The 12993-nt window shown below is 37.6% G+C and overlaps 2 protein-coding genes across 5 annotated transcripts in view; both read right to left on the bottom strand.

Moving 5' to 3' along the window:
- Positions 1-3190: 3190 nt before the first annotated feature.
- On the bottom strand, positions 3191-6382 carry rpl35 (ribosomal protein L35). Its single transcript, XM_039804473.1, has 4 exons — positions 6254-6382; positions 5603-5739; positions 4189-4270; positions 3191-3382 (listed from the first exon to the last, which is right to left on the bottom strand). The coding sequence occupies exons 1-4, from the start codon at positions 6254-6256 to the stop codon at positions 3233-3235; spliced, it is 372 nt and encodes a 123-aa protein (XP_039660407.1). The 5' UTR covers positions 6257-6382; the 3' UTR covers positions 3191-3232.
- A 2617-nt stretch (positions 6383-8999) lies between these two features.
- golga1 (golgin A1) overlaps positions 9000-12993 on the bottom strand; it is a 30606-nt gene continuing 26612 nt past the window's right edge. For 3 of the 4 annotated variants that reach the window (XM_039803622.1, XM_039803621.1, XM_039803620.1), the window contains exons 22-23: positions 12739-12825; positions 9000-11704 (exon numbers count right to left, since the gene is read on the bottom strand). In XM_039803622.1, coding sequence (XP_039659556.1) covers positions 11624-11704; positions 12739-12825 — 168 coding nt within the window. In that variant the 3' untranslated portion in view covers positions 9000-11623. The remainder of the gene's footprint in view (positions 11705-12738; positions 12826-12993) is intronic. The other variant, XM_039803619.1, reaches the window with a different exon arrangement.

Genomic DNA, 12993 nt, shown 5'->3' with positions numbered 1-12993 from the left:
ATTAAAAATAAACATATATGTTTATTTAGCATGTTTGTTTTTGTACATCAGACTGTATTTATTGTGATATGGTAATGAGAGACAATAATAAGTAATTTAGACTTTTGGGGGCTATTGTTATGCTACAATGGACATTATATTGACCATTATTGACCTGGTATTTCACTGTATTTTGTGAAAATAATTGAACTATTATGCTGTTAGATTTATTATCAGTAATTAGCCTATACTGCAGCCCATTCAGATTACTTTTAGCCAACCATCCTGATATTCTGATTGCTCTTATTAATGTGGCAAGCTGTTTTAGATGGGATAATAACAGCTGCAGAGCCACCGTGTGTGGAACATTCCCGTTGTAGCTGGAAAATCTCATTAACTTGATAACAGTAAGTCTACACTTCAGGACGACAATCATAACAATACATTGAAACGACACATAGCAACGACTGAGTGAACGACGCATAGCAACGACACATAGCAACAACAGAGTGCAACGACAATTCATGACAAAGTCAGCATCGCCACAGCAAAACAACACAGTCAAATGACAAGGGAGGCAACAGACGACAGGAGTTGAGTTGACACAGACAAATGTTGAGTCATGTGAGCAATCGACATAGACAGACAGACATAGACAGTAAGCATTTTGACTCAATTTTGGCACAAATGGAACCCCTTAAGCAGGAGAGTGAAGACGACACAGCAACGACAGAGTGAAACAACACATAGTCATGACACTGCCAGCATTGACACAGCAAAACAACACAGTCAAATGACAAGAAGGGCAACAGACGACAGGAGTAAGTTGAGTTGTGTTGTTATTTGCTAAATATTTTTTTAATTTTTTAAAAAAAAAAAAAAAGAGGTTTTTTTTTAAAAAAAATTAAAATATTTTTTTTAAAAAAAAAAAAAAAAAATTTTTTGCCCCTCCCTTTTTTTTTTTTTAAAACCCCCCCCCCCCTTTTTTCCCTTTTTTTTTTATTTTTTTTTTTTTTTTTTTTTTTTTTTTTTTTTTTTTTTTTTTTTTTTTTTTTTTTTTTTTTTTTTTTTTTCTTTTTTTTTTTTTTTTTGACACGGACAAAAGTTGAGTCATGTGAGCAATCGACATAGACAGACAGACATAGACAGTAAGCATAGACATAGACATTGACACATAGCCATAGACAGTAAGCAGACACACAGACAGACCATTAGCATGTTGACTTAATTTTGGCACAAACAGAACCCCTTAGAAATACTCTTTTGTCATCTGTTTTAGTCATTTAACAGCAATTTATTGTTACATGTTTAAATAATCATTTAAATTCCCCCCTTTTTTTGTGCTTATCCGAGAATTTATCCGATCTGTGACTCAAAACGGTGATCCCATCCGAACCTTGAGTTTTGTGATCCGTTGCACCCGTAAAATATATATATATTATTTTTTTTCAGAGGGAGAGAGAGAGAGAGAGAGAGAGAGACAGAAAAGAACGGTTTAAGGACCAAATTAAAGTCTCATTGAAGAGGTGCCACATTAAATTCCTGACAGGTAGAAGATCTATAGTCCTGCGGCTGACTGACATGTTCTCTGCTGCCAAAGGCTTAAAAGGTCCCAGGAAACCCTCGGCATCTCCCATAGCGGTCAGGTTTATCTCCCCGCTCCCATCCTTCATGATGCAGTTGTTGACTTTAAAGCAGCCCCACTTCTTAGCGGAGTTTGGATGAGAGGAGAGAGATGAGGAAAACATTTTAAAATAAACTCAGAGCATGAGGAAGACAATGACGGTGATGTTTAGAACCACAAACACAATTCCAAGTATTCAGTTCTCTTAAAACCTGGGCAAATAAAACCCAAAGTATGCATGACAAGGTATTGAAAGTGTGAAAATGTATTTGGTTGAACTGATCCTTTAAATTACTATGAGAATTATCTTTAATGCAAATCTAGTCTTATATTATGATACCTACACATTTATTTTTTAGTTAAGTTAGAGTTCATAAGTAGCAGCAACAAATGTATTTAAAGTATCAAAAGTAAAAGTACATATTGTGCAGAATGATCCCTGCCGTGGTTATATTATTTAATTATTGGATTATTATTCATGCATTAACATGAAGCTGTAATCTATATATATATATATATATATATATATATATATATATATATATATAATGTAATGTATTCCAACATTAATTTCTAAACAGAAAATAATGAAGTCAGTTTTAAAGATTTGTCTGCAATCAGTGGACATATGTGTGGCAATAAATGCTTTAAACTCTTAAATTAGACGCTTATTTAAATACCATCCTCTTTCTCAGAGGAAGAGAGACACTGCTAAAAAGCAGAAGTGAGTTTGTGTAAATGTAAAGGTGCACTGTTTATATTGATGTTACATATAATATTCTGTGAGCAGCTTCAAACTGTGCTGTACTCAATCTGTGTTGTAGAAAATGATGCTGAGGCAGTTTCTGCTCATGAAGCAGCAGGATCAACTCCCTGATTATTTATCAGTCAGACATGAAGACCTGGCTATTTCATGAAGTTTAAACATAAGCCTACAGTGGACATTTAGGTTTTGTCAGTAAAAATATGTCCTTTTGGATGAAGCATCAATTCTCTAACTGCAACATGTTGCACAATATGTACATTTAATGCAGCACTTTAGAACATGACATTTAATAACACCTGGGCTTGATCTTTAATTTGACCGAAACCATTAAACAGGTTTTGTAGTGCTTTGGCCCATCCTGAAGGGCTGCTTTACGTGTTCCAGGCCACCAGATGTCACTGCGTCTAGAGTTCAGAAGAGTTGAAGCTTGTTCAGCAGAGAGAATGCCTCAGAGCTTCCACCACACAACACTCAAAGACTGATATTACTACAGGTATACAGCACATGCTCCCATTGACTCAGACTTCTGCTGCCAGTATCACCAGAAAAAAAATAAAATAAAAAAAATACAATCCTAACACCTCAGCAGCTACTTTGTTTCTCCTACCTCCAATCTGATTTCAGTATTAGATGCATCAGGAAATACAGTCCAGGTTGAAGAAAAATACACTTAAACATTAAAGAGGCTAAATATTGTACTGTACCCGTGAAGCCATTTTCAACATCTGGAGAAACCTTTATGCATTGTTATTATATTTGCTTCAATGTATTGAAATGATTGGTTTAATGGTGATGTTTGTGGAAAAAAAATACAAAATAGATTGTCTTTTACACAGATTTTATTTTGTCAATAGAAAAAGCCTCTAAGCTTTGACTGCAAATTTGCGGATGGAGTAGAGGAGGTCTTTCCTCTGCTGTTTCTTGGTGCGCAGACTCTCCTCATGCTTGTTGAGCCGGCGGCGCAGAGCTCTGGTCTTCTTGGGTCTCAGATCCAGGGGCTTGTACTTCTTACCCTGAAAGAGATTAAATACACTTACAGTGGAGCTGAACATTTTATTTGAAACTTGGAAGGACAGGAAAAATGTTAACCTGCAGACGTGGTCAAGATCTAAAATTAATTACCATAAATTGGACCTTGTTTTTCTGCAGTGACAAGGTTGTGCAACGGTTTATTTAGCAACCAGTGACGAGCCAAATCAAAATAATGTTCATGTAAACCATAGGCAGAAATAGCTAAGGGTCAGGACCTACCTCATCTGAGGGTATATAACTGATGTATTTTTCCCGCTATGTAAGTGATTGTAATGTTACCTAGCTCGTTTAATAGATTGGATTGTTAGCTAGCTCCACCCACCATGCTTTCATGCTATACTGGTTACAGAAAATGTGACAAAGTTATCACAAATCTGGCCAGAGAGCACTTTGCTTTTCTATGCTGTGACACAAGTGTGAATAAAACATTAAGTTGTTACATTTTACTAATACAGAAGAGAATAATTCATCCAATGTTTAAAGTGAATAAAACAGCCCGGCAATTTGGGCTATATTGTTTGTGTCCCCTTCAAAATTTGCTCTTGGTAAATTCGGTTTATTGTACCATCCAACTGATGGATGAAATGTACAGCCATGATGTAAACAGTATTGATTATAAGGAACGGGTCATCTCAAGTCTCAGTCTTTTGGTAAGCAGTTGTGAATGCATCAGCAAAACATCAGCTCAACAAGTATCATCCTAGACCAGAGAACCAAAGTGGAAGAGGTTAAATCCCAGACAGACAGGTCTTCATGTGTGGTCAGTGAGGCGCTGTGTTGGTCTCACCTTGTAGAACTTCCTCAGGTTCTCCTTCTGTGTCTGGTTGATTACAGTCAGGACCCTGGCGATCGATTTGCGGACAACACGACTGCAACAAACAAACGCCAAAGTCAGGCACCGTTTTAGCACAGCAGGATTTGATTCAGTTAGTCGTAGCAAATACAGCTTACACAATTCATGTTAAATCACCACAAAAGAGAAAATAGAGCCCAAGACCGCTGTTCTACAGAACAGAGCTTCACGTTTCATTAGCAACCACAGTGATGAGTATTATTTTATGAAGAACACTCTGGTCATCTCAAGTCTCAGTCTTTTGGTAAGCAGTTGTGAATGCATCAGCAAAACATCAGCTCAACAAGTATCATCCTAGACCAGAGAACCAAAGCGCACATTTGGATTTGATGGAACATTTGTCTAAGCAAATAAAGACACACCAAATGATGTTAAATTACCATGAAAGAAGATAGTGCCCAAGACAACTGTTCTACATTGAGTGGTTAGTCTGCACATGTCTAACTCCCCACTGGCTCAAAAGGTCAGAATTTTGACTTTTAGAAATACCTCAACCCCATTAACCAATCTCAATAGTTGACAACTGATTAATCCTTGCAGCTCTAAAATCTATGTGAGCATAAAAAAATAAAATTACTTCTCAGATATGATAGTTGGTCCCTAGAGGACTTCTTTAGCTAGTTTTGTCTTTAAGCTTTGAGTGTCATTTATATGCTCCAACATTAGCTTTAACATTTTTGGCACAGATATGGTATTAATGGTCCAAAACTATGTAAAAATTGCTAATTTTATTGAATTGAAAACCATAATGTATTGTTGACAGAGGCCGCCTAAAATGCCCCAAAGGGGTGCATGATATATCGACTTAATATCTGTATCGCGATTAATATATCAAAAGTGTCACGATATATATGCAATATTTTTTATATTTGTTTTTTTATTGTTTCCTATATGTCCTGTTCTGTAGACCTGCTCTTTATTTATAGTTTTTATACTGTCCAACCAGTAGAACATGTCCTGTAGACATGGTCCTTATTTATTCATGTTGGACCAGTCCAATATGACTGGAAACTTGTTATGAATCTATTTTGATGAGTTTTCCCCTAACTTTTGTAGTTTTACATGTTCAAAAATATCGAATAGCGATATCGCAATATTCATAATCAAGATCACATTTTGTCAATATCATGCAACCCTACCGCCCCACCAAATACGTGCATCCAAGTCTTGCACAAACCGAGGGAAGCCACTGTCAGTGTGCAGGTTGATCAGACAAGACTACGGTGCTCTGTATAGACGGCACCCATTTGTACCACGGCCGTGTAGCCAGAGACGCTCACATCAAACCTGGGCCAACCCGGTCCTAGTAGTGTTAAACCATTCCATACACTAAAGTTCCGTTACTTACATCTTGGAGAGTTTGGAAGCGGCGCCGCCGGTCACTTTAGCCACACGGAGCTGGGACAGCTCATTTTTCAGGTCGTCCAGCTGTTTAAGCAGCTCTTCCTTCTTTTTGCCCCGAAGATCTCGTGCCTTGATCTTGGCCTGGACCGTGACAGAAAACATTTAGAGCGTTAAGGGACGGCACCACGTTGGTCTCACGCCACCTCAGACCTCCTCTCCCCGACACGAGTCGGCCGAGCTAACGTTACCGCAGACCAACATCAGGATTACTTACTGCTAAATGTACCGTCACTTTCAATTAGTCGTCCGTTTGCCCCAATATAGCTAGACAATTCAAACTATGTACCCAAACGTACACACATTGCTGCCCTTGATTAGTTAATATTATCAGCCGTTTTAGCTAGCAGGCTATCAATAGGCAGACATGTTGCCATTTACGTTAGCTTAAAGCTAGCATCTCAGCTTAGCATCGTCGGCCAATACCAGCGTTCCATAATATAACATTTTATTCCCTTCCAGTAGTAGCCTACTTGTCAACACTTGCACAAACAAATACCTGATACGCTTACGTAAATGTATATCACACATTTACTGAGGTTTAGTTCCAATAAACACGATAAATTCAGAGTTATTTGACGAGTATCGCGCTGCTCACCATCTTCCTTCTCGCTGCCCTGTTGGAAAGGCCGGACGTACCGCGTGCTCAGAAAAAGTAGCTTCCGGAGAATTTCTTCTTCTTCGTCGCTTTAAATATCACTTTTCAATCACACAAACAGCGCCGGCGGCGGGTGGAGCGGCGTAGCGGGGTAAAGCACAAACACCGCAACAATCAAAAGAGAGAAAACCTTTTACAATTCCTGAGGAATGGAAGTCCTTTCTAATAGTAAATTAGGAAGACAACAGGATATAGCATTTAGAAAGTACTCACACTCCTTTATTTTTTCACATTTCGTTATGCTGCAGCCTTATACCCCACAACAAAAGCAAAACAGGCTCTTCAGATTGTTGTTTTGCAAATGTGTTAAAAAGAACAATCACATTGACACCAGTATTCAGGACCTTCGCTACCTCACAGGACACTTGGAATTTAGCTCAGGTGCTTCCCTTTTCTCTTGATCTTGAGATGTTTCTAGTCTTGATTAGTCCACTTGCATGTGGTAAACTCAGCTGATTGCAAACAGTTTGTAAAACACAGGCACGCTTGCACTCATGCTAAATGAATTAAAGGAATATGCATTGGAGAGTGTCCAGATCAAGACCCCCTGAGAGTTTTTGGATCACATCTTTAATTGATTATGTGTATATTAATCTGTATTTGTATATGTGTAAACCACTAAACTAAAGAAAGGGAGCATTCTGAGTCTCTGTGAAACCGATACCATCTACTTTTTGGATTCAGCACTGTTGGCTCTTAATCAGAGGCATCAGGTCAAAGCAAATATGACAAAAAGTCTTTTTAACCCTAGTGTTGAAATATGGGTTTCTTACAACTAAAATGCCCCAAAAATAACTTGGATGCATGCATGTTGTATGGAAGCCATGGAACATTCTTCACAGGTAAAATTAATGATTATTTCAATTGAATAGTGTTTTATTCAATTTCATAGCATTTGAAAAATGTTTTTATATGTTTTTAAAACAGTATATGGACTAAACTTTGACATAAACCAGTCTGTGATTCACTCAACATCCTCTAACTATTAGTCAAACATTAGGTATAATGTGATTTAAATTAGATTTATTGACCATGAATAAAAGAAAGCGTTGAGAATAGTGACAAAATCATCAAAAATAGAAACAAAAATGTCATGACAAGCACCAAAAAAAGTTAATGTTGAATTTTGACCTGGAAGGACAAGTTAATGGTTAACAGGAAGACAACACCAGGGTTAAATAAAAATTACCTACTGACCCTTTTGAGGAAAACAATTTTTTTTAAACAAAATTAGGCATTTTCAATATCAGCCTTTGCATGGTGGTGCAGTGGTTGGCACAATCGCCTCACAGCAGGAAGGTTCTAGGTTCAAACCTGTCTGTGGGCTAGGTCCCTCTGTGTGGATTGTGCATGTTCTCCTTGTGGCTCTGGGGGTTTTCTCTGGGTGGTCTGGATTGCTCCCACAGTCTGAGAACATACAGTTCAGTTCAACTGGTCAATAATTCATATGTCAATAATATATAACATGTTAATAATCCAATTGTTTGTATATAACTAAAGTAGAAAAAAAGTAGGACCAGAAAAGGTTTTTTTTAAGTTCTTCCTACTCCTTTTCAAACATGGAAATCCTTATTTGAATCATTTACAATAGTTTTGAAAGATACTGTTTGTGGAGTATTTTTGTTGTTGCATGTACTGAAATGTACATGCAACAATTTATCTTTTTAACATGTTCAAAATAAACTTGATCAACAATAAAATAAAAAAAAACATAAAAACTACAAATTCCCCATAGGTGTGAATGGTTGTGCGTCAGCCCTGTGATTTACTGGCACCACCGGTCACGGGTGTACACTGCCTCTCACCCAACGTCAACAGAGAAACATTCCCACCAAATATGCAGGATTTGGAGCCAGAAGGTGTGATTTTATCATATCAGATTTTTTATTAATACATGTGGGAAAAAAAACCTTAACATCAGCAATTGTTAAAACATAAAAAGCAAAAGACAGAAAAGCTGTAGTGATTGTACAGTCGTGTTTCATGGTTTAATCTTAGAGCAGAATCAGGTCCAACAGTGCCTTCTTTGTTTCTTTTGATTCTCATGGAGACAGTCTATTACCTTAACCAGCAGAGTCTGGGGGACTGCATCAGTCTACTACCTGTTATTAATAACACAAGATGATGACAGTTCTGCATCCCAAAATATAGATAGCAGATACAACTTGAAATGCCAGAAAAACAATCCAACCTAAAATAGTTTTCTTTTCTGTGGCTGATAATCTTATGCAGACAGCACCCCAATGGATTTCTGATTCATATCGTATGCATATTACTGGAATAAATACAAATGAAGAATCCTGTGGCTTTTAGAAATAAAGAGAATTGTAAAAGAGTGACCAGGCTGCTTTGGGGAGTCAACAATGCATTGATGCATGATTCCCTGGGCTTCCCACTGATGTAAAAAAAAATAAAAAATAAATCACGTTGTGACTGACATCACACTGCGGAAGAATTGTGATGGGCAGTGGGAAGGAGGCAGAAACATATATGGGTTGTGGTATATGATGATGCTGATAAATACTGCAAACTGGTCACATCAAACCATTTACATCCACTGATTTATAAAGTTCTCAATGCATACAGTATGTACATATTTCTCTCTCTATATATATATATATATATATATATATATATATATATATATATATATATCTCTCTCTATATATATATATATATATATATATATATATATATATATATATATATATATAAATAAATATGTGGAATGTACTTTCATTTACATTACCAAAGGCAGGTAAAGGTAGAGCATGTCCTCCAGTCATCATTTACAGAGCATTCACTTATTTTATCACATTGGTATATTATCCAAATGGACTATAGTGTAAATCATTCATATTGGTGTTAAAGGACAGTCTGTGCATACAGCTTGCATCAGCCATGTTTTGTTTCCCCAATAGCAGCATTTGAGAAAAGAGACTTTATTTTACCCCGACTTGAGCCTCCAAGCCATAACTTCAAAGCTACGTAAATACAGTACGATCCCAAAACAAACTCTTTAGTCAAATGTTTTAGCTTATGGGTGGTTTAGGTTAGGGCCAGGGTTAGATTAGGGTCTGCCAATCCAGGTGAACCGGGAGGATCTGAGAGCAAGGTCTGCTGGGAGCCTCACGTCATAGTAATAACAGTCCAATGGCCAAGCAGTTAGGTTTGATACCCATTTAAATGAGCTGTTGAACTACAGTGCGGCCGAATTCAGCATGCATGTTGGCATAGGCCACCATTTTATCAGAGAGCACAGACATTCATTGAGCCCAATTCTTTATAAACCAAATGTTCCTTATCACACACACACACACACACACACACACACACACACACACACACACACACACACACACACACACACACACACACACACACACACACACACACACACACACACACACACACACACACACACACACACACACACACACACACACACAACTATACTATACTATACTATACTATAAGGATTACTGGTATCAGCCTCTTAAATCAGTACCAGTTAGACCATATCTTGTAATGGTGATTTCAGTGACATAATGTATAGAAATATGAAGAAAATGTCATTTTAAAGAGAAATGAGTGCAAGGAAGTTTCATTTAAAGATGCATGCCCATTTCAATTTTGATGATTTAAAAATTCAACACAGTAAATCATGATCAATCATCAATCACAAATAGTAAAATGTCAGCGTTGTCTTTTCTTAAAGGGGTGCTACTGGACAGAAATCCTAGCCTGGATTCCCTTGGTTGTGCAAGGAGCTTTGTAAAGTGGTCTTAGACTAACTGCAATCCTTGGCCATCAGAACATAGAAGACACTAGGGCTGCACAATATCTTGTTTGTTTTTTATGGTCATCGGCGCAATTTCAACTGGCGCAATAAACGCATCGCAAAAGGCTGTGACGTATCGCGAAAGACACTTTCAGTAGAAAACTGCACTTTCAAATGTAACGGTCACTTTTTTTAGTTGTGCCTTTTATATTCAATTCAAGTTTCACTTTGTTCAATAAAAGAATGTTGGAAATGATTTTTATGTGAGGGAGTATGAGTTTTAAATTCCAAAAGCAATTTGTTTGTATTTTACCAGAACACTGAAAGCAGTACACTTAAATATGTTTCTTTATCGCAAGTAATATCGTTATTGCAATATTCAACATTAGCGCATATTGCATAATTTCCTCATATCATGCAGCCCTAGTAGATACACATTCATTTTAATGCTATCGTGAATATTTCTACAGATAATGAAGAAAACTATTCCAGTAAAGAAAATGGCTGATGACATTTTTATGAGAATTTAGGAAGGGGACTCAAACTCCACATGTAGACAAATTTAGATCCTTTGACACAAATGTGAACTACTTATGTCCATTTGGCGCGTTATTATGGATCCCACGTAACTTCTAGGCAAGTCCCGCCCTACGAAGCAGCTTGACTGGTTGGGGTTAGGCATTTGACCTCGAGTGGTTAAATTTGGGATAGCCGATTGGTCAGGGGATAGGACTTGAACTAATCGGGTTACGTTACCTTGCCTAACCATGAAAGCCTGGCCAATAGTAGTGTGTGAATGCTATTGAAGGGCGGGTGTTGCCTAGAAGTTACGTGGGCTCCATAATAACGCCCATTTGGCAGGTACTATTAAATAAACTCTCACCGATACTGAAACCAATCAGCTTGGTGAATCTGTACGGACCATTTAATGAATTTGAATGAAGAAGCCCTCCCTGTGATTGAAACCTAACGATTAACCAAGTGACAGAATCCTTCAGCAATCAATGCCGCACCATTTGTTCAGTGAAGACAGTCACATCAAGTCCCATGTAACTTGTGTTGTTTGAATCTGGGCAGAATTAAGGCAGCCCCTAAGACAACAGTCAAGTCAGTCTGGTATTTCATTCTGATGCTGGGTCTCATTTTCTGACATGCTTACTCACTTTTTGCTGTTTCCACTGAATAGAAAACATCAGATCTGCGTCATTTGTCAGGTAAGAAAAATGAGACTTGAGACACTTAAAACTCCAGTATTAATTATGTGTAATAGTTTACCCTCTATAATGGTCAAAAGTCCATCTGCTTCAACCACTGACAAGGAAATAATGTCATTTAAAAAATCAACAACTGATTATGAACATACTGTGCAGCCCTGTCCGTCCCCACAGATCATTGAACTGTGGGAGGCTGTTCAAAGTTTAAAGCTGAGTCCTGCTCAGTGATAGAAGACACAGCGTACGGACTTTTTCCTCCTGGAGGCGGTCCTTTGATTCCTTTCTCTCCATCGCTATAGCTCTTTCTGCAGCTCATCAGCTCCAAAGAGTTGGATTGCCTGAGATTGAAGGCCGGATGGCACCCTTTGGAGAAGGCTTGGATCCAAACCAGGACATCTAGAACACAAAACATAGCAGTCATGAGGTACGTTATATATAGTATATATATAACGTACACATACATATATATATTATATATATGTATTATATAATATAATATATATATATATATATATATATATATATATATATATATATATATATAATTTTATTCAGGCAAATACAAGAAATATTCTAAGTGATGTTACACTGTGAGGTGTTATAACAGAGGATGTCCTGGACAGCAACCTGCAATATCATGAGATAGCTGTTGAAATTAATAAGCCAAATTGTATAAATTGTCATTGTCAAATCATATAAAGTCCCCAAAAAAATAAAATCTGTTGTCAGAACTCTTGGTAAATTGGCAAGCATGATACACATCACACATGATATTGTCACAAGTTAAACAAGTGACAAGTGTACATGACTCGTACAACAGGCCTGGACCATTTGTAACAAAGAGAAAAATTCTAAATACAACAAAACTGGTGAATGTTCTCTTAAACCACTCGCATGTGCCACTTAAGGAGGATTTTTTTTCTTACATGTGGTTCTTACCTAAGGCCCATTGTGAGCAATAGTGTGAAATTATGTTCTGACCAATCGATTCTTTCTTCTATTTTTTTAGGGTTTCTACTTGCACCCCTAATCCCAGGTGTCCCCTCGTGGCGTAAATGTGTGAGACTTTTCCTCCCTGATCACATTTGCACTTTGGTGCAGATTATATCAACACAAATATTCAAGAAACAAAGCATTAGTGGACTTTTTGTTTTTTTAGATTAGTTTTGGGCATTTTAGGCCTTTATTTTTATAGGACAAATTGAGACATGAAAGGGGAGTGAGAGAAGGAATGACATGCAGCAAAGGGCCGCAGGTTGGAGTCAAACCCGCGGCTGCTGCGTTGAGGAGTAAACCTCTATATATGGGCGCCCGCTCTACCAGGTGAGCTACCCAGGCGCCCATTAGTGGACTAATTGACACATTCCAGATGTCTGAGAGAAGTGGTCTGTTTGAAATGAAAGAGTTTCAAGCTGAAGACTAAAACCAACCTTGTACTCAAGAGTTTGTTTCAACATGTCCTCTTCCTCACGAGTGAAGTTCAGGAGCACAGAAACAGCTCGTATTAGCTGGAATGCCTGAAAGAGCAAGACACACGGATTCAGACTGGGTTTGTAACAGAACAGAACGAGGGTCAGTCATTTAGTCAGTACATACCAGGCAGACCTACAGAGCTGCACACAAAAGCTTTATTTACTTATTTTAGCCGACTTAGGCGTTGAATGGAAGGGACTTAAAATAATGTG

Source organism: Perca fluviatilis, chromosome 6 (genome assembly GCF_010015445.1).
Source record: "Perca fluviatilis chromosome 6, GENO_Pfluv_1.0, whole genome shotgun sequence".
NCBI lineage: Eukaryota > Metazoa > Chordata > Actinopteri > Perciformes > Percidae > Perca > Perca fluviatilis.
The sequence above is the reverse complement of the archived record's forward strand: the minus strand, read 5'-3'. Positions and strand labels throughout refer to the sequence as shown.

What these genes read in the sequence shown, in the direction of transcription:
- rpl35 (XM_039804473.1), bottom strand. An exon ending in GCTTCCAAACTCTCCAAGAT is followed by an intron (nt 4,271 to 5,602) that starts GTAAGTAACGGA and finishes TGTTTGTTGCAG; the next exon opens with TCGTGTTGTCCGCAAATCGA. An exon ending in ACCTGAGGAAGTTCTACAAG is followed by an intron (nt 3,383 to 4,188) that starts GTGAGACCAACA and finishes AATCTCTTTCAG; the next exon opens with GGTAAGAAGTACAAGCCCCT.